A 20629-nucleotide genomic window follows, 5' to 3' on the forward strand; every position below is an offset into this window, starting at 1 on the left:
TTGTTACTTGCAACCACATTGCTGTCATTCCAGTAATACTAATATTAAGTTAGTATTATTTTCAAATTTAACTTTATTAATAATGTGAAATCTGTTTTTCACGTGGCTGAGAAATATATTTTTCGGGTACCTGATTATCTGTAACAGGGTTGCGCCAAACAATGCAAAATACAATATATGATATGACGTAAAATTACTCAAAAAGTTTACTGTTTGATGGTTAAACTGGAAGACTCAAATTATAAAGTTTCTTACCTTTTTTATGAAAATATAAAAATAATTTTCAAAAATGTCGTCTAAATTGTCCTCCAATTATGGAATGACACCCCCCAAAATCCTTGATATATAACGGGGGGGGGGAGGGGGGGTGCGCGCAGGTGTGCCTATTGAACTGGCCGGTGGGACTTTTTGAGGTTGTCCTCACGTGTCGCTAGTCACGTGAGGTCGCTCACGTGATCATTGCACCTCTTCAGCTGCCTGTCCCCGAGCCAAAATACAATCGTCGTATATATATATATATATATATATATATATACACACACAACACACACCGCGGGGAACGACACAATGTGCATGCCGTAAGTTTACACTTTATTACGAGTTCGTTCACTCTCCTTTCGAAATAGTCGAGTTGGCGGTTGGGACGTACCTTATAATATTACACGTTGTTTTGAAGCCTTTTTGGTACAGTTTGACATGAACGACATCCTGTTAGCCGCTACCTAATACAGCAAGTTAACTGTTGTAATGGCGAGGAAGTAGGGTTGTAATTATGAGATAGCCAGCAATATTATTGCATTAGCTATACAATAAATCAGGGGAGTCCTCGGTTTACGACGTAGTTTTCGGTAACACGGCGTAGTCTCTATCAGTAACCTATGCTAACGGTGTAGGAAAGTTACAATTACAGTGAATATTTGTATGAAAAAAAACATCTTGGTCATAAATGTAAAACAGTAAAATATTAAACAGTCAATACAGTAACTCAGCGGGGTGTTCGGTTTACGACAAAGTTGAGTTTGCACAACACCAACATAGCGCCATTTTGTACGTAAATCGAAATGTGCAGTCTGTCACTAACATACCCTAACTCAATAGTTAGTCATATTCGCAGCAAATATTTGTATGAAAAACATTTCCAGGTGCATATAGATATCTCCTTTATCACTGTATCTCGACCCAAACGGTTATGGTAGACGTACGCCCTAAGTTTCTGGTCTGTTCAGGGATTTTTCCTTTTTTTTTTTTTTTTTTGCTAATGCAAGGTTAATGTGTGAGAAGTGTGGTTCTCTATCTGCTCCATATGTAAAGTGCCTTGAGATAACTTCTGTTGTGAATTGGCAATATACACATGCTTGAAATGTAGATAAAATTAAATTGAAACAAACAAAAAATCTAATGAAAAACAGTAAGTACATAGGGCACTGACTGAGCATGCCTTCGGCAGCGTCATAGTCTATCACCAACCTACTGTAACGCAGTAGAAAAGTCATCATTGCAGTAAATATTTGGATAAAAAAACATTTCTAGGGCATAAATCTAAAGTAATTAAATGGGGGGGAAGTAAGTACGGCAGTAATTAAACAACAACATTGTTACCCCACCCTGTAAACTAGTTCATTGTGCGTCTTTCGTAACCACGAAACCGCATATGTCGAGACCATACCAAGCACCCCTGTACAATATCGTATATTTTCGATCTCTCCCACCAGGTTAGCCGTGGTCATCCCCTTGTTATTCAGCCCAATGGTGTGGAGTGGATACCTGGAATATGACCAAAATGTCTTGTGAGTAATTCACTTTTTCAATCATAACATCAACTTTTTGTGTCCAAAACAACATATTTTGACATTGGAGCCCCTCTTAGCTATTTTATAATGTTTTTGACTCCTTTATAGATATTCAGATTTTAAAAAATAGAATAATACATATGCAGTGTCACAAATGACCTTTATCTTACTGTAGCTTACATTGAGTAGCCCGCAGTTATCAGCTGATCAGCTTTTAATTTCCACCACTGGACCTTTCCCTGCAAGATTTTGAGACATTTACCACCCTGCTTTATATGCCGTCAACCCCACAAGGAGCCTCGTCTGCCTGTTTGACCTCTGCTAGAATCTTTCATCACACTGCTGTTCGCTGTCAAGTTGAGGGGCTATTAGATTATGGTCAAAGCAAGCTACTTTTCCACAAATCAGAAGGAGGTGACTGTAATTGTTTTCCATTCTTCTGAAGGATAATTAGTATATTTTTGTTCCATTCAGGGTGCCTGGGGACTGGACTCGTGTTGGGCGGCTTAGACCAACCGAGAAGCTTGAGCTGACCTTTGCACTCTTGCAGCAGAATGTTGACGTGTTGGAGGAGACACTCAAAGTGGTGTCTGACCCAGACTCACCACAGTATGGTAGGACAACAAAGCTCAGATTTTTTTGCATACTTGCTATTTACTGTGCGGCTCACTTCCTCATTGCAAAGTCCAAAAAGAGCTTTCAGTTTTTAAGGTAAGGAGAGTCTCACTTTGGTCTTTCAATTTCTTTTTCAGTAAGTACTCCCATGCTAGTTCTTCCATCCGTTTTTCAATAAACCTTATCCTCATTAGGGTTATGGGTCAGCTGACTTTGGGTAAGAGGCGGGGTACACTCTGGACTAGTTGCCAGCAGGGCGCATACAGACAAAAAAACATTTACACTCACATTAACACCTACACTCATTCGGAAAGTATTCACAGCGCTCCACTTTTTCCAAATTTTGTTATACTATAGCCTTATTCCAAGGTTGTTGTTTTTTTTTCTTCAAAATTCCACACACGTATTTATCACCGCATGAAAAAAAAATAAGGAGGTAGATGAATTCAGTGATGTACAGACTGCTACTCTAAGGCGCTCTTGACCTCAGACTGGGGTGACGGTTCATCTTTCAGCAGGACAACAACCCTAAGCACACAGCCAAGATATCAAAGTGAGTGGCTTCAGGACAACTGTGAATGTCCTCTAAAGTCCCAGCCAGAGCCCATACTTAACAACACTGCACCAACGCTCCCCATCCAGCCTGATGACACTTAAGAGACACTGCAAAGACAAATGGGCAAAGCTTGTGGCATCATACTCAAAAAGACTTGAGGCTGTAATTGCTACCTTAGGTGAATCAGCAAAGTACTATCAATCAAATATTACTTTAAATATGCAATACTATGCATGCATACGATGAATATCAAAACATTTCCACACTATACATACTGGTATATCGTAATTCCTCAATAGGCCATTATACTGTATATCAGAGTGGGTCAATATTATATGGTTATATTCCACATGTTCAAATACCGCTGTAACATAACTGGACATTATTTATTACTTACCAGATCTCTCTGTCTAGTGAACAAAGGCTGTGAATACTAATGTACATCCATCCCAACTGACTTTGACTACACCCTGGACTGGTTTCCAGGAATATGACAATGACAAAGATGACTAGTCACTCACACATTTCACACCGTCACTGAGTGGGAACTAAACCCATGCTTCCTGAAGTCAGGCAAATGTACCACTATAACTTCAGTGATTTACTCATGTAGATGTGATTTCTCATTTCTATTTTTCATTTTAATACATATACAGAAAAACAAATCATGTTGGCATTATTGAGTTTTGTGTGTAGAATTTTGAGGACAAAAAAAATAGAATTGAATAATTTTGGAATAAGGCCATAACATAACAAAATGTGGAAAAACTGAAGCGCTGTGAATACTTTCTGAATGCACTGTGTGGACAATTTAGACTCCTCAATGAATCCAACGTATGTTTTTGGAAAGTGGGAGGACCTGGAGAAAACCCACACAAGCACAGGGAGAATATGCAAACTCCACACATGAAGGCTGTAGCTGAGATTCGAACCCCAAATGTCCTTAATGTGAGACAGAGTGATTAACCACTAACTACACTATGCTGACACAGTCATTTCCCCATAGGTAAATATCTCCAGCTCGAGGAGGTGGCCTCCCTTGTGCGTCCGTCCGACGCGTCCCAAAAGGTGGTGCACAGCTGGCTGCAGAGTCATGGCGTCACAAACTGCTTGACGGTTCACACTCAGGACTTTTTGCAGTGCACCTTGACTGCAGAGTAAGCATATCCTTTTCAGCAACTCTTTCTTAATTCCTCTTGCTCTACAGCCGAGACAACGGTGCTGTTCACCCAAGACACACACAGAAATAATGGTTTTATGCTGATGTGGTTTTGGCTCACTTCTTCTTTCTGTTGTTGAAATCAGGCAAACATTCTGGATTTTCAGAAACAAGAAAATAAATAGTGTTGCTCCAGTCTTCTCAGACAATTCTGATACATTTCCGGTGGAACCTCTAAAGTTGAACACCCTGTTTGTTATTCTAGCAATGATTTCAAGGAAAATCTGCAGTTAAATTCGAACAACCAACATGAATCATGTCAAGACAAACTTCAATGTCGCTCACAAGAGTGCATCAACAGATTTAATTTAGCTTTTTCTTTGGCTTGTTATGGCTTTTTGTAACAGTATCATCCTTCAGAAGTTGTGTTCAAAGAAGAAAGTGAAAAGGAGAAGAAAATTATGAGTTAAGCAGACATTCATTCAAAACACTAAGATTCCTGCGTCATGATACGTGTTGTCACTTGTTATCCAAATTAAGGTAAATAGTTTTATTCTTTAGATGTTAACAGTGATAAATTTAGCGTATGTTCATAATTGCCTAAGTCACTACCAATGTGCTTGCAAAAAAAATATTTTTGGGTTTTTTGTCTTTCAAACCGTAAAGGTTGATTGAGGCAACTGTACTACTGTTTGTTGATTTTTGTTTGCTTATTTTTTTGTTTTGTTTTCAGAAAACATTCAAAAATGACTTTGGCAATTATGCTCTTAGGCTAACAATATTTTGTGTGTACTCGTATCATTGATTGCGTTCTTGACTTGTGCATCAAGGGTTGCGGAGACACTGCTCCCAGGCAGCAGGTTCCAGCGTTACATCCGAGATGGTCACTCCATCGTGAGGTCCTCTGCTCCCTACTCTGTTCCCAATGATGTTGCCCAACACCTTGATTTTGGTGAGCCTCATTTGTTTACGTCTAAAATGGCCACCTACCTGTGCTATCATGTTGTTGAAGTTGAATTTTGATCTTTTTTAACAGTGGGAGGGCTTCACCGCTTCCCTCCTAGAGGACACAAGCCCAGCATGGCCTCGTCCAACTCAAAGGAGATGCACCGTAGCAATGGTTTTCATTTGGGAGTGACTCCTGCCGTTTTAAGAGCCTGTTACAATATGACTGTAACTGATGTGGGATCAGCTCAGAACAACAGCCAGGCTGTAGCACAGGTGCGGCCCCCACTATCAAAGTCTTACAGTATACAGAGTGGGCCAAAAGTAGATATACATTTTGGACATTTTTCATTTTATTACATTTACTGGTTCTTTCCTAGCGTCTTTTCCTTCATGACTGCTTTCCTTTTCCCCCTCAGTTAATTTTTATTCTTACCTTGTCGCCAAAAATGTTTTTTCTGCCTTCCTTTATTTCTCCCTTCCCTCCTTTCTGACCTTTTCTCTGCCTTCCTTCCCCTCAGACCTCCCCTTTTTTCCTGGCATCTTTTCCTCCCTGACCTCCTTCCTTCCTGTTTCCTTGCTGCCTTTCTTCCTTCCGTCGCTTAAACCGGCTTTTCTGCTTTCAAACCTTACCTTTCTTTCCACCTCAGACCTGCTCTTTCTTTCTTTCTTCCTTCCTTCCTGACCTCCTTCCCTCCTTCGTTTCTGCCCTTTCTTCATCCAGACCTGATTTTAATTTTGTATCCTCCCTTTGTTTTAAAACTGCTTTTCTGTCTTGCTTCTGTTCCTGTCCAATATTGCTTTAGAATGCACTTACTTTGTTCTTGACTCAAATTATTTGCCATTATTCTCAGTATCTGTAAAAAAAAAAAAAAAGTGTACCTCTATTTTTAGCCCACACTGTGTATGCAGTCACCTGCCAAAATATTTGGTACCCCTTCACTATTTGTGACTTAATACTACAGCCGTGTTAAAAATAAAATACAAAATACTGAGTGATTTCTCGTTTGTATTCCTCTCATGTAGCATGTAAGCCAACCAAAATATTGAAAATGGCTGCAATGCAGTGCAGTAATACACCATTAACTACAGCAATCAAAACTGAGCATTGTTAGGATTTCAAAGGAAGACTATTTGATACACCTTGTATTGAATATCCTTATATTATTCGAGGGTACCTAATGAAGTCTTCGGTGAGTTTATACTGTATTGCACTTTTGGGCATTAGCTAGTTTTTTCTGTTGTAGTTCTTGGAGCAGTACTACAGCCCTGCGGATCTGGCGGAGTTCATGAACCTTTATGGCGGCGGCTTCCAGCATCTATCCAAGGTGGATCGTGTTGTGGGGACGCAGGGCACTGGAAAGGTCGGTGTAGAGGCCAGTCTGGACGTGGAGTACATCATGAGCACGGGGGCCAACATCCCCACATGGGTCTTCACTAATCCAGGTCTGTGCACAGTCGCATTTAGTTGTCTTATTTCATTGTACCATTTCTAAACATCATCTGCACTTTACGTTATATCCATATTGTTTATTTCTATATATTTTTTTGCGTGATTCAGGCTTACATAACTCTATCTATCTATCTATCTATCTATCTATCTATCTATCTGTCTGTCTGTCTGTCTGTCTGTCTGTCTGTCCGTCCGTCCGTCCGTCCGTCCACCCCACCCACCTACCTAACCCATCCATCCATCCATCCACCCACAAACCCATCCGTCGTTGTGTTCCAGGTCGTCACGAGTCCCAGGAGCCATTCCTCCAGTGGGTGGTCCTTCTCAGCAACATGTCTGACCTGCCTTGGGTCCACACCATCAGCTATGGGGACGACGAGGACAGTCTGTCCACCGCCTACATGCAGCGCATCAACACCGAGTTTATGAAGGCCGGCGTCAGGGGCCTCTCCTTACTTTTTGCTTCTGGTCAGTAATAGGAAGGAACAGTACTGCAAAATTGTATAGCTGATTAAATAACAGTAAGATTATGAGGATACATTTATTACTTCTGCCAAAAGGAAGTTTTTTCAGTTAACTTTAACCGTTAGGGGAGTACTTTAGGTCAAAATTCACTAATAAATAGATTTTAAAAAATCAATTTTCAACAATCTATATTGACTCATGTCATATTAGAATCCCTAGAAGCCCCCCCCCAATGACTGCAGTGCTCTCCCGGTATATTGTTGTGCACCCAATGTGGCCCCGCAACATCGCAGCTTTTTTGTGAAGCAATGCTTGTCAATCACAGAAATCCCCGCTCTATTGCAGAAATATGCAGTTTATAGTGATTGTTTTTTAAATATATTTGTATAGTGTTCTTACTGTAATGCCCTCACATATGGGAAAGGAGAGCCACAGTTGCCAGGGTCTTCACCCCAGGCACTGAGCAGCAGCCCAATACCATCTCCACATTCAGAACCAAAACGAAAGAAATTTGTAGTAAGATGAAAAATTTTAAAGCAGTTACTAGAGGATCATTAATGTGATATGTTTACGAATTGAATTAAGAAATTCTTTTAATGCCCTGCGATTGGCTGGCAACCAGTTCAGGGTGTACCCCGCCTCCTGCCCGATGACAGCTGGGATAGGCTCCAGCGCGCCCGCGACCTTAGTGAGGATAAGCGGCTCAGAAAATGGATGGATGAATTCTTTTAATCTGGATCAGGCGTGTCCAAACTTTCCTTCGAGGGCCGCGTTTAGAAAAAATGAACGATGCAAGGGCTACTATAAAAGTCTTCAACTTTAGTTTTAAACCAATACATCATCAAGCAATTGACTCTATGCATGCGGCACTTCCGCATTTGGGATACTGTGGCGTGCAACGCATAGTAGCAACATGGGAAACGTGTTGAAACTCAAAACCAAGGTGACGCTGAATATAGCAGTACGCTGAATTTAGCAGCACACCGCAGCGTTGGCTGGAGTAACTAGCCTTTAGTATTAAAATTTTTTTTTGATGAACTATCAACCTGGGAAAAGTACCAGCACCAAACTACTGAATATACCCATTACACAACCCCAAATTATGAGGTTATTTTTCCACCTGATGGCGTCCCGGTACCTTCAAACAAACAGACACCCGGAAACTCGTACACCGCAAAATTCTTCCACCGGAAATGCTTAATATTGCATTGTTTGGTTGATGTTGTTTTGGTATGTAGTTATTTTGAAAAACTGCTAGATTTTCTGTTAGAGGTTTTAGGATTTTGGGGTGACAAGTGGCCCTGTATCTAACCAGAATAGATTCACCCCAGGCACTGAGCAGCAGCCCAATACCATCTCCACATTCAGGACCAAAACGAAAGCAATTTGTAGTAACATGAAAAATTTTAAAGCAGTTACTAGAGGATCATTCATGTGATATGTTTACGAATTGAAACTTGACATGGAGCAGAAAGTGGAGGAAACCATTTTTGCTTCTGAAACAGAACTAACTTTATTCGTCGTTATTGTTAAATTGTATTACTATTTTGGTGTTTGCATATCCAGAAAATCTGTTTAAAACCATCAGTAATTAATTATTATGGTAGTATCAGACTCTAAATTGCCCGTAGGCATGACTGTGAGTGCGAATGGTTGTTTGTTTCTATGTGCCCTGCGATTGGCTGGCAACCAGTTCAGGGTGTACCCCGCCTCCTGCCCGATGACAGCTGGGATAGGCTCCAGCACGCCCGCGACCCTAGTGAGGAGAAGCGGCTCAGAAAATGGATGGATGGATGGATGGATGGATGGTAGTATCAATAATTGTGGTTGTCAGGGCTGTTGCACACATGGAGAATGTGGGTGTCCCATCCCCCCTGCTTTGTCAACACCCACACATTTCATGCTGCCCACTGGCAGCCATCCATCCATTTTCCATACCGCTTATCCTCATTAGGGTCACAGGGGTGCTGACTTTGGGAGAGAGGCGGGGTACACCCTGAACTGGTCACCAGCCAATCGCAGGGCACACAAACAACCAACGGGCAATTTAGAGTTTCAATTAACCTACCATGCATGTTTTTGGGAGGTGGGAGAAAACCGGAGTACCCTGGGAAAAACCATGCAGGCTGGGAGAGAACATGCAAATTCCACACAGGCGAGGCCGGATGTGAACCCGGGTCCTCAGAACTGTGAGGCAGATGGCCTAACGAGTCGTCCACTGTGCCGCCGCCCACCAGCACTTTTTTTTTTTTTTTTTTTTAAATGTATTTTTTTATTTTCTCTATGAATAACTGCGGGCCACATCCAAATGTTATTCCTAGTATATGTCAATTGCTGGCTAAAAATGGACGGCGGACCATAAAGGCCCTTCTGGCTGTAGTTTGGACACCCCTGATCTACAAATTTTTCTTTTTATCTGGCGTTAACATTCTTTAACAGTAGTTTTTCTTTGTGTTTTGAAGGTGACAAACGTTTAATCCTTTGAATAAGTCTGTGTTTTGAATTCAGTCTGATGTTGCGTTGCATTCAGGTGACAGCGGTGCTGGCTGTTGGCACATGGCTAAACAGCAAAACTCCTTCAGGCCCAGTTTTCCCGCCTCAAGGTAACAACTCTGAACCTTGCAACCAAACTCATGACAATCACAAAATGTATTTATAAAAAATACAAAACAAAACAAAAAAGCACCTCGTTTCCAGCCCTTACGTGACCACAGTGGGTGGAACCTCGTTCAAGAACCCTTTCAAGTTGACTTATGAAGTAACGGATTACATCAGTGGAGGGGGCTTCAGTAATGTCTTCCAGATGCCTAACTACCAAGTAGGAATACGATGTGAACTTTGTTGTTATAATTGAGTCAACCACAACAACAAGCATCAAGTCAAACTGTCCAAATAAATCCAGTGCATTCATTCCCGCAGGCCAGCGCTGTGGCCGGATATCTGAAGACTGTAGCGGCAACCCTCCCTCCTAAATCGTACTTCAACGTCAGCGGAAGAGCATATCCAGACATGGCAGCTCTGTCGGATAATTACTGGGTGGTCATTAACAGAGTGCCCATGCCTTGGGTGTCTGGGACATCGGTAAAATTGTTCAGATTACTTTTTTTTTTTAAACACAACTATTGTACAGTAGAGAATCTCAAACTTTTTGGGTCCAGGGACTTAATTCCAAGGGCACCCCCCACCACAATCCTATTACCAATTAAACATTACTACCACGTATACCCATAAATGTTATAGGGATTAAAATGTTGCATATTTTTGAGAAAAAAGTTAAAATGTTATCACAATATTTTTAAATAATTTTTTTCAGTGTTATGAGAATAGTCTTTTTTTTAAAAGAAAATAAAGTCATAATGTTATATTAAAGTCAGTTTGAGAAGAAAGTCATTTTAACAGACAAACAGAACTTTTTTATTGGACAGCACGGTGGGTGACTGGTTACCACATCTGCCTCACAGTTCTGAGGACCCGGGTTCAAATCCTGGCTTCACTTGTGTGGAGTTTGCATGTTCTCCCTGTGGCTTCGAGGTTTTCTCTGGGTACTCTGTTTACCTCCCATATTCCAAAAACATGCAAGGTAGGTTAATTGAAGACTCTAAATAACGTGTAAGTGTGAATGTGGGTGCGAATGGTTGTTTGTTAATATGTGCCCTGCGATTGGCTGGTGACCAGTTCAGGGTGTACCCCTCCTTTCGCCCGAAGATAGCTGGGATAGGCTCCAGCATGCCCGCGGGCCCAGTGAGGATAAGCTGTACTGAAGATGAATGAACTTTATTCTTGTAAGATTACGCCTTTAATTCAAGAAAAAAAATGCCTTTTGTTCTTGAAAGAAAATGGGACTTAATTCGTGTAATACACCTTTTGTTCTGGGGGAAAAAAATATTTATTCATGCAGGGCATTTCAGATTTATGTGAAAATACATCACAATCATATCAGGCCTTTTAATTGGCCCAAACTTCAGATAGGGAGGGGTAATTTATGTATCCTCTATTTTTTATTGGCATGCTGGTCCCCATTTGTATGTCTAGTTGTTTTAATCATGTGAAATAATTCGGACTTCAGAGTGTCCAGGGAACCCCAGTTTGAGAACCACTGAGAGAAGCTGGGGCAAATCTCAAGAACCCATCCATCCATTTTCTGAGCCGCTTCTCCTCACGAGGGTCGCGGGCGTGCTGGAGCCTATCCCAGCTGTCATCGGGCAGGAGGCGGGGTACACCCTGAACTGGTTGCCAGCCAATCGCAGGGCATTAAAATAATTTCTTAATTCAATTCGTAAACATATCACATTAATGATCCTCTAGTAACTGCTTTAAAATTTAAACAGAAACAAACAACCATTCGCACTCACAGTCATGCCTACGGGCAATTTAGAGTCTCCAATTAATGCATGTTTTTGGGATGTGGGAGGAAACCGGAGTGCCCGGAGAAAACCCACGCAGGCACGGGGAGAACATGCAAGCTCCACACAGGCGGGGCCGGGGATTGAACCCGGGTCCTCAGAACTGTGAGGCTGACGCTCTAACCAGTCGTCCACCGTGCCACCTCAAGAACCACTTCTGCAAAATAAACAAATTAAAGTCATTATTAGGGTAGTGGTTCGTATAGCTTTAAGTTTGAAAGCCCTGACCTCAACCCTATCAAACACCTTTAGGATGAATTAAGAGCAGTTTGTGAGCTAGGCCCTCTCCGGGGTCCTACATCAATAACATTACTACTGTTCTTCTAGCTGACTGATTAGAATTGACTGATTGTGAGGCTAATGTTGTTGCCTGCAAGTGTACTAAATTGTTTTTTTGTGTCATTCCAGGCGTCAACCCCGGTGGTTGGTGGGATGTTTTCTCTAATCAATGATAAACGTCTGACGAAGGGCCTTCCCGTCCTTGGCTTCCTCAACCCTCGCCTCTACAAGCTCAAGGGACAGGCCCTATTTGATGTCAGTCAATATTCCACTCCGCAAAGCTATATTCTACCTTCTAAATCTTATTAATGCATGAAAGTTTGATTTTTGTTCACCATCTACATTTTGGCAGAAGAAGGTACTACATACCGCTGATGTGGTACTCCAGTGGGTACGGAAAGTTTTCAGACCCCCTTAAATTTTTCACTCTTTGTTGTATTGCAGCCACTTGTTAAAATCATTTAAGTTCATTTTTTCCTCATTAATGTACACACAGCACCCCATATTGACAGGAAAAAAAAATTTAACTGTTGAAATTTTTGCAGATTTATTAAACTTATTATCCCACAGCCTGCTGGATATTTCAGTTTTTCTTTTTTAATAAATCTGCAAAAATGTCAACAGTTATATCCCTTTCCCTGTCAACATGCTGTCAACATGGGGTGAGTGTGTGTACATTAATGAGAAAAAAAATTAACTTAAATGATTTTAACAAATGGCTGCAATATAACAAAGAGTGGAAATTTTAAGGGGGTCTGAAAACTTTCCATACCCACTGTATATCTAACACCAAGTTAGCCAGTGACATAAACTACTGCTGGTCAGTCATTGGTCAAGCAGATTCATCATTCATTTGTTAGAATACATATTCATGTAAAAAAAACAAATAAAATAGCTTGCCCTGTTGCTGTGCCTTACAGTGCAGTATAATACTCCACAGTCTAAACTTTGCTCTATTTTCTTGCTCCCCTTTATCTCATCTAAAATGTGTCCTAACAGTGACCAACAGACCTGAGGTAAATCCAGGGGATCTTGTGTTCTTCTCTTGGTTTTGTTTGTTTCTTCCGACTGATCCCTTCATTGCAGCGTGGTTTTCGCAGTTTCCAACTGTACTATGTTGAATGTGAAAACTTAGTGGAGTTGAACTGTGCCACTACTGTGCAGTGGAGTGAGGGGGAAATTGTATTTCCCCGTTGAAGGTATTTAACATATATTTCATTATGGTTTTGGGACCAGGTTTCTGTTTGTATTGTTGGACTCAATACAGTAATAGTGTTTCATGATTGCAGTAGTTAATTTTGTGATCATTTTGGCTATGACTGCTCATGGCATGAAATTTTGCCGTAAATTTTCTTTTCTTTTTAGTCTTGTACTGTTAATGCGTTTTGTACCCTTTGGACATCTTTATGGCCAGAAATGTACACGCACAAAACACAGATTGTACTGGATGTAATCAGATCAATATTTTTTTTTCATAATCACCTCAAAAAATAAAGTTTGTAATCTGAGTTTAAGTCTATTGAATGGATTAAAGCAAAACAATCATTTTTTTAATGTATCCTGTATTGTATCAGATATGTGTATCAGTTTGTCTGTAGATTTTTGTAACAAAGGTGTCCACATGGTAGTAAATTTGAGGTAACATGGGTTAAGATTTTTCCTTGATGGATTAGAGGCGGCGGCAGGGTAGACGACTGGTTAGAGCGTCTGCCTCACAGTTCTGAGGACCTGAGTTCAATCCCGGCCCTGCCTGTGTGGAGTTTGCATGTTCTGTGTGGGTTTTCTCCGGGCACTCCGGTTTCCTCCCACATCCCAAAAACATGCATGGTAGGTTAATTGAAGACTCTAAATTGCCCGTAGGTGTGAATGTTGTTGGTTGGATGGTTGTTTGTATGTGCCATGCGATTGGCTGGCAACCAGTTCAGCGTGTACCCCACATCCTAGGCTCCAGCACTCCCGCGACCCTTGTGAGGATATGCGGCTCAGAAAATGGATGGATGGATTAGAGGCTCAACTTTAGCAATGTTTCAAATCAATATTTGATGGCCAATGTCGACAGAAGTTCAGTTAATGCAAAATTGGTTTAAATAAGCGATGATGAAATTCATGTATAAAGCATTCTATCATTGGTTTGTGTGCTGTTATGTCTCCAGGTGACTGAAGGATGTCACCTGGGCTGCTTTGACGAGCAGGTTCAGGGTCAAGGATTCTGTGCTGCACCATCGTGGGACCCGGTGACAGGCTGGGGAACTCCAAACTACCCTGCACTACTGGCTGCCCTCCTAGCCTAGTGGAAGTCAGTCAGTCTCCACTCTTGACAGGTACCAAACATCTTCACAGCCAGTGTGGTTGGCTGCCAACGCTGTGGGATTTTATTCAGTTATTCTTTTAACGTTGTATCATTGATTTACTGCAGGGTCTGCAGGGAGGTTATAAAGGCTATGTGTTAGAACATTGTTTTTTTGTTTTTTTTTAACCTTGGTTTTAATTTTTTTCACAGCCCCACTGCACTTAGTTTACCTAATCCATGTATCATTTGTTCCTTCCATTTCCATGTGTCAATCAAAAAAAAGGTCAGATTATTTTGTTTTTTAATCCAGCACAGAAACAACAGATTTTTCATTTCAATTTTAGGCTCTGATCAAAATGGAAAGAATGCACTGATTTTTCTGTTCCTGCTTTACACACTTGTAACTGACCCACATTTTTGTGCCAATTTTATGAGCAGTGTGAGGTGTACTTAAAGGGGTCACTATGCTTAAATATGCAGACATACTCATATTTTTGCCATATAACGGATGCTAAAATCTTTTCACATTTTTGTACACTAAAAATCTGTCATGTGATCCGGTTAAGACTGGATTTTAAGTAGGCTGTTATGGTGACGAAGCTATCCATCCATCCATTTTATTTACCGCTTCTCCTCACTAGGGCCGTGAGCTGATAGAAACAAACAACCATTCGCACTCACATTCACACTTACCGGCAATTTAGAGTCTTCAATCAACCAACCACGCATGTTTTTGGGACATGGAAAAAAAATGGGGTGCCCGGAGAAAACCCACCCAGGCACGGGGAGAACATGCAAACTCCACACAGGCGGGGCCGGGATTTGAACCCCAGTCCTCAGAACTGAGGTAGATGTCCTAACCAGTCGACCACAGAGTCGTGACAAAGCTAATGCACAGAAATATTTTTTAAAGATGTTTAATTTTTTTAAGTGCCAATCCCGGAGCTGTAAATCAAGTGCTACTTGTCCTGTGATGTCATAAATAAGATTCTGTGATTGTTCCAAATGAGTCACGTCTAGTTTGTGCCAAATGCTTGCAGTGCTGAAGGAAATTCAAATGAAACTGAGCTGCTGTGCAGTAATTTTTGTTCATTGCTGTAACTAATAAACAGAATTTGTTGGTGATTGGATTCATTTTCCGACTAGATTAAATTGTCCAAGAAGGCTAATAAAATGATAGAACTAAGAAAGACAATCTAAGGGAAAAAACATTTTAATCAGCAATCTCTATGGATAGTCACATGGCTGTTATCTACAACATGACTGATATTGCGTTGTACAAAATGAAAATAAATCCCTCTTTCGAACACAAAGGAAAGTAAAACTGAAGGAAGAGCAACAGGATCGTCTCAATCAGCACAGCATTAATGTCAATCAGTGTACAATATGCACACTTGGGAGGAGTAGAAAATTGAAAAAGGGTCACTGCTAGCTGAGGAGCATTGCAACTGTTTGACTTTGAATGTAAAACATTGCAGCTGACTGTGTTCCGATATAAATAAATTTGTAGGTGCAGAGAACCAAGTAGAAAGAGTTCAATTCGAATAGCGCCGGAGTCAGACGGCCTCGAACGTCAGTGTTCTCATCGCCACACGCATACAGAGAAAGTCTGTTAAAGGTCTGTGTTGAAAGATTATACAAAGGGCAACAATCTTATCTCACAAGCAAGCAGGCCGCACGGAACATTAATTGTCTGTCAAGGAGTCCTCCAGTCCAGTGTACGCTTGTGTCACCGTGGGTCCCTTCACTGATTGTTCTTTGCTTTGGCGTGTGTGAGGATGTGAGACTTAAGGTTGGTGGACTGGGCAAATTTCTTGTTGCAGCCGTCAAAGGGGCACACGTACGGGCGGTCCCCTGTGTGGATACGCACATGCGTGCGCAAGTTAAAGTCCAAGGAGAACCTCTTGCCACAACCCTCAAACGTGCACTAGAGAAAGAGAAGGAATGTTTGGATTATATTTACTAGAACAGGGCTTCTCAAACATTTTGGTTCCAATTTAATGAAGGACCCCCTCATAATTTTAAAGTCAATTAAACAACTACCACAGGAATTAAAAAGGTTTTTTTTATAAACAGTAACGTCACTAATATTTTTAAAAAGGTGTAACGTTAGAATAAAAATGTTGTATTTTCCAAGAAGAAAAGTAACTTTTACAAAAACAAAGACTGATTCTGTTGGGATAAAAAGTCTTACATTGTTCCCCCATGTTTGTCATTCATTAATCCCAAATTCACCTCCTCACCAATTTTATTCCTCCGTTATTTGCTGAGAAACACAGGCCAAAGCCCTGTCTAATATAACAATAGTGCTTTGGCACAATCTTGGTGCCAAGGAACAATGTTGAACTGATAAAAGGAGCTTCTATCAGACAAATTCTGCATAAACTCTGTTTACGTTATGAATGTTGTATTTGTTTTGGGTACCCCCTCGAAAATGAGAAACTGCATCTCAAGGGGCTATCCTTAACAAATTCAATTAAAACCTAATCCCAGTCTATTAGAAAAGTGGTGCATTACTCCCATCTTGTGGCAGCTATTGGCAATTATAAACTTTTTTTAGGGGGGCTCTCAATTAGTCATGGTGGGTCGCACGGGAATAGCGGTGGATTACGGTCATATTTTTTAGAGAAAAAAGTTGGAATATAAGAATAAACTTTAAAGTCAATCTTTACAACAACAAAAAAAACAGGACTTTACCTGTGTAATAATACGCCTTTATTCATAAAGCGATGTCAGATGCATGTGATGATACATCACAATCATATCAGAGCTTTTCATTGACCTGCAGCATAGGTAGGGAGGAGTAATTGGTTTATTATGTTTGCTTTATCGGTGCGCCATTCCTCATATGTAGCTGTATACTTTTTAAATGATGATAAATTCGGCTTCCAGACCCACCCCAGTTTGAGAAACAGTGCTGTAGAAAACTCTACAAATGACGAGGCCCACCTGGAAAGGTTTCTCTCCTGTGTGTACGAGTTGATGTCTTTTCAGTTTGGAGCTCTCCACGAAGGCTTTGCCGCACTCGGCGCAGACGTGCACACGAGGCCCGTGGGTGTGCAAGTGCTTCCTCATCGCAGAGTTGTCCCGGAACATCTTGGTGCAGCCCTGAGGACCAAATAATTTTGACAACACAAATTGGGATACCTGTGCAGGTTTGTAACCTGCCAGATTGCAACGGTTTGTATTATACTACACACCTCTTCGTACTTTGTTCTTATTTCACCATGTTGCTCTTAAATATGTTCTAAATATGCTACATTACTGTAGACGTGTCAATAATTAAATAAGCTCCTTAATTACAGACAGTGGCCAGTGGAGTATTCATGTACTATTGTTAACTTCCGTGATCACACTTGTGGAGTTAATTCCTTCCATCCAATTTAGACATCTGCACGTGGGTTGTTTCTGTGTTCAGTGAAAGTAAACACAGTCTTATGTGATATGCGTAACTTGAAATGTCCATAGAAAATTGGATATAGGAAATAAATCTGAATGGGGCACTTGGACCAGCAGTGTAAATCCCATCTTAACATTTTAGTTACACTGTAGTTACACAACACATGCATTACATTTCATGTAGGCTGGGCAAATAATCAATTTTACCTTTTAATTTGTATATTGCATTGAGTGATATTTTTTTGTTAATTGCCCGGGTTTTTTGTTTTGTTTTGAATGGGGATAAAATAGTTTTTAAGACATACCCCAAAAAAAACAAGCCAAAAAAAAAAAAAAAAAAACCACTTTTTTGCAGTTTCCGTAGTGCAAAGCATGACATGACCAAGAGCAGGTCACTCACTTTGTGTGGACAGGCTATCGTCCTGGGTGCGTCGTCTTCTTTCACTTTCTTTGGCTTCATTCTGGAAATTCAGAACGAAATATAAACAGAGTATGCATAATTCTCTCAGTGTGTTCTAAATGAGCGCCTACGTACCTCGCAAATTCTGCCAGCTGTTTGGGGTCCGAGAGGTCGATGCCCGGGATGCCCCCTGGAGGCAGCTTCTTCCCCGTCATGTACTCTGAATAGTCAGGAGGAGAGTTTTCACCCGTGATTTGTTCTTCATGGTCAATGTCCTTCTTGTCATCTAAATCACATAGTCGGAATTCAAATGCCGATAAAGACAATTGGACCCGATAACATAATAAAACAGTTGTATACTTCAGATGGGGGCACCTGATCAAAATCACTTTGTATAGGTATCCATTATGTATGTGGGAGCTATATTATAGTACGTATGCATTTTGTTTCCCACTTCCTGGTGAATATTGGGCTTCTGGATGTAATTGTCTGAATGAAGCTAATATGCACTGTAACCTTTACAAGTGAACTTAATTTGGCCTTCTCAAAACTTTTAAAGGGCCTGTATTTTGGCTATTTAGACCTCCATAGAGTGAGTCTCTATCATGGACTTATATAAAAGTGTCAATTTCATTTATAAAAAAAAAAAAAAAAAAAAAACACGTTGGTTTTGCCATACGAGTGTCCAGAAGACACCTCTCACAGCTACTTCTGTTTGAACCAGTTTGGTATCTGCTTTGTCCATATTTGGCATAATTGGTTGCCTCCGTGTAGAGGACCCACAAAATTTAATTACATTTTTTTTTAAATTTAAAACAAAAACTAAAAGTGCAGGGAGTTCCTAGGGTCAGCAGCATATCTTATAAAGTTGACCGAACATTTTAATTAATTACTTAATAGCTCCCTGCAGTTTACGCAGTTTTAATTGATCTCTTATCAGCCGTCGGATTAAAAAAATTAATTTGATCCAACAAAACAGCGAGTTGTGCAAAGAGTACGGAAACATTCGTTGAACAGTTGGGACATGCAAAAAAATAAATTCACCTGTAAAAGTGCATTTTAGGTTCATCCTGAAATTTGAAACTTTTTGTGAGCTGTGTATGTTCGTTGCCTTCATAAAGGCTGGCACACACACCTTTAGATCCTTTGCAGAAACGTGACTGCTCAACGTTTATCACGATGTGATTAAGCTTTGGAAAACAATCGAAACTGCTATTTACATACATTTAAATACTGTGATGAGTTCCAAAAATGAGCTAACTGCCGAATTACATGGCACACGACGCGACGCTAATTTATCCGAAATTATGATAAATTTACAAAAAAAAAAAAACGTTCGTTTCAACGTCGATATTCGTGTCATATAGAAGTAGCTTATATTAGGGGGGGGGGGGTTAATGGCAAAACCAGTAACGATCCAAAAGTTGGTGGAAAAACGAGGGTCCTTGAAGGCACCACGTCCGCCGTTGTGAAGTGCGCCATCGAGGCCTACTAGCGGATCCAGGAGCGCATTTAGCTCCACTCGCCGCCATCTTCGTGGGCCAAATAAACGCCATTTTTTCGGGCCGCCATACTTTCTCGACCGGGGAAATATGGCGGCGCCCATCGGCACAGAAAACATGGCTTCCCATAAAAACAAAAACAGTCCAATTGAAGTCCAAGCAGCCTTTTTGAATCGTCAAACTGGCGTCAACTTTTGTCGGAGGACAAGGCCTCGGCGGAGGCCCCGTAACGACCACACACACACACTGAGAACAAAGCCATTGCAGGAATTCACGCCAAACTTACCCGAAGCCCACATCGTCACGGAGAACTCTCCTTCCAACGTCTTGATCTGCACTTGCTTCTGTTCCCATTTTCTGCCCATGTCGGCGCCGCTTAGATAGCTCTTTTTGCCCGATTTCTTGCCACTTCCAGCCCTCTTCATCCGGCCCGTTGTCGAGCTTCTCCCCGCGACTGTAACCAGAGTCTGTTCGATGTAGTCCTCCTCCACGGCGGGCACCGGGATGAGGATTTGGTCTTGGAAGCCGTCATCCGTGTGCAGTTCCGAGTCGTCCTCGCCCACCACCTCCTCCCGGGTCTGCACCAGAATCACCTCTTGGTGCGGGAGAATCGAGTGCGGGTCGTCCGTGTCAAGCGGTTGTAAGGCGATCATAGGCTGGTGCTCGCCGTCTTCCCCGACAACTGTTGTTTCGATGGTCTCCACTTCGATTTCGTGCAGTTCCACTATTTCGGCCGGCATTTCGGAGCCGTCCGCCTCAATGTACAGGGTGTCCCCCGAAGCCATGACTTGTTATTCCCTTGTTTTAGCCCCCTCCACCTTTGAATGTTTTATTTAATCCACGGTGGCCTCTCCTCTGTGTACTCTTCTTCCTCCTCCCTCTCCGACAACTCAGCAACAACGTGTACTCTCGTCGACACGCTGCTCCAGTTATCAAGTCTCGCGTGATTTGGATCAAGGCTTTCTCGAAGCAACGATAGATAGCTACATAACATTAACGTCCATTTCAATATTTTATTTTATTTTTTTTCCTTCAGATCTTATTTTGCTCCAATTCCACCAGATGAAAAAAAAATTTTTTTTTTAATTTATTTATTATAATTTTTTCGGGGCTGTTGTATGTTGCTTTAGTTCTATTATTTCCCCCTGAGTCACTTATTTTGTATTTATACTTAAGAACAACAAAGAATGTATTCTCTTAAATATTCATTTATAATATACAGTAAATATATAACACACACACGTATATATATGTGTGTGTATGTGTGTATATATATATATATATATGTGCATATATATATATATATATATATATATATATAATATATATGTATATATATATGTATATATGTGTGTGTGTGTGTGTGTGTGTGT

The 20629-nt window shown here is 41.0% G+C and overlaps 2 protein-coding genes across 3 annotated transcripts; one reads left to right on the top strand and one right to left on the bottom strand.

Moving 5' to 3' along the window:
- The first annotated feature begins 431 nt into the window (after nucleotides 1-431).
- Nucleotides 432-15085, top strand: tpp1 (tripeptidyl peptidase I). Its single transcript, XM_061695970.1, has 13 exons — nucleotides 432-578; nucleotides 1713-1787; nucleotides 2265-2404; nucleotides 3968-4118; nucleotides 4951-5072; nucleotides 5157-5341; nucleotides 6313-6511; nucleotides 6798-6986; nucleotides 9514-9586; nucleotides 9681-9801; nucleotides 9903-10064; nucleotides 11795-11920; nucleotides 13819-15085. The coding sequence occupies exons 1-13, from the start codon at nucleotides 568-570 to the stop codon at nucleotides 13954-13956; spliced, it is 1692 nt and encodes a 563-aa protein (XP_061551954.1). The 5' UTR covers nucleotides 432-567; the 3' UTR covers nucleotides 13957-15085.
- On the bottom strand, nucleotides 14169-20169 carry yy1a (YY1 transcription factor a). 2 transcript variants are annotated; one of them, XM_061695973.1, is made up of 5 exons: nucleotides 19543-20169; nucleotides 17890-17974; nucleotides 17755-17815; nucleotides 16905-17063; nucleotides 14169-15882 (listed from the first exon to the last, which is right to left on the bottom strand). In XM_061695973.1, exons 1-5 carry the CDS (start codon nucleotides 20039-20041, stop codon nucleotides 15700-15702), a joined length of 987 nt encoding a protein of 328 aa, XP_061551957.1. In that variant the 5' UTR covers nucleotides 20042-20169; the 3' UTR covers nucleotides 14169-15699. The 2 variants fall into 2 exon arrangements, with proteins under 2 accessions (XP_061551957.1, XP_061551956.1); XM_061695972.1 differs by having other exon boundaries at nucleotides 17890-18040; nucleotides 19543-20168.
- Nucleotides 20170-20629: the final 460 nt, after the last annotated feature.

This window comes from Phycodurus eques, chromosome 14 (assembly GCF_024500275.1).
Source record: "Phycodurus eques isolate BA_2022a chromosome 14, UOR_Pequ_1.1, whole genome shotgun sequence".
NCBI classification, from domain to species: domain Eukaryota; kingdom Metazoa; phylum Chordata; class Actinopteri; order Syngnathiformes; family Syngnathidae; genus Phycodurus; species Phycodurus eques.

Excerpts from the sequence above, each read along its gene's own strand:
- yy1a (XM_061695972.1), bottom strand. The coding sequence starts at position 20,041 with ATGGCTTCGGGGGACACCCTGTACATTGAGGCGGACGGCTCCGAAATG. Across the intron at positions 17,064-17,754 it reads CGATAGCCTGTCCACACAAA|GGCTGCACCAAGATGTTCCG; the intron begins GTGAGTGACCTG and ends TTTGGTCCTCAG. Across the intron at positions 15,883-16,904 it reads CAGGAGAGAAACCTTTCCAG|TGCACGTTTGAGGGTTGTGG; the intron begins GTGGGCCTCGTC and ends CTCTTTCTCTAG.
- tpp1 (XM_061695970.1), top strand. Across the intron at positions 5,073-5,156 it reads TGCCCAACACCTTGATTTTG|TGGGAGGGCTTCACCGCTTC; the intron begins GTGAGCCTCATT and ends CTTTTTTAACAG. Across the intron at positions 6,987-9,513 it reads CTCCTTACTTTTTGCTTCTG|GTGACAGCGGTGCTGGCTGT; the intron begins GTCAGTAATAGG and ends CGTTGCATTCAG.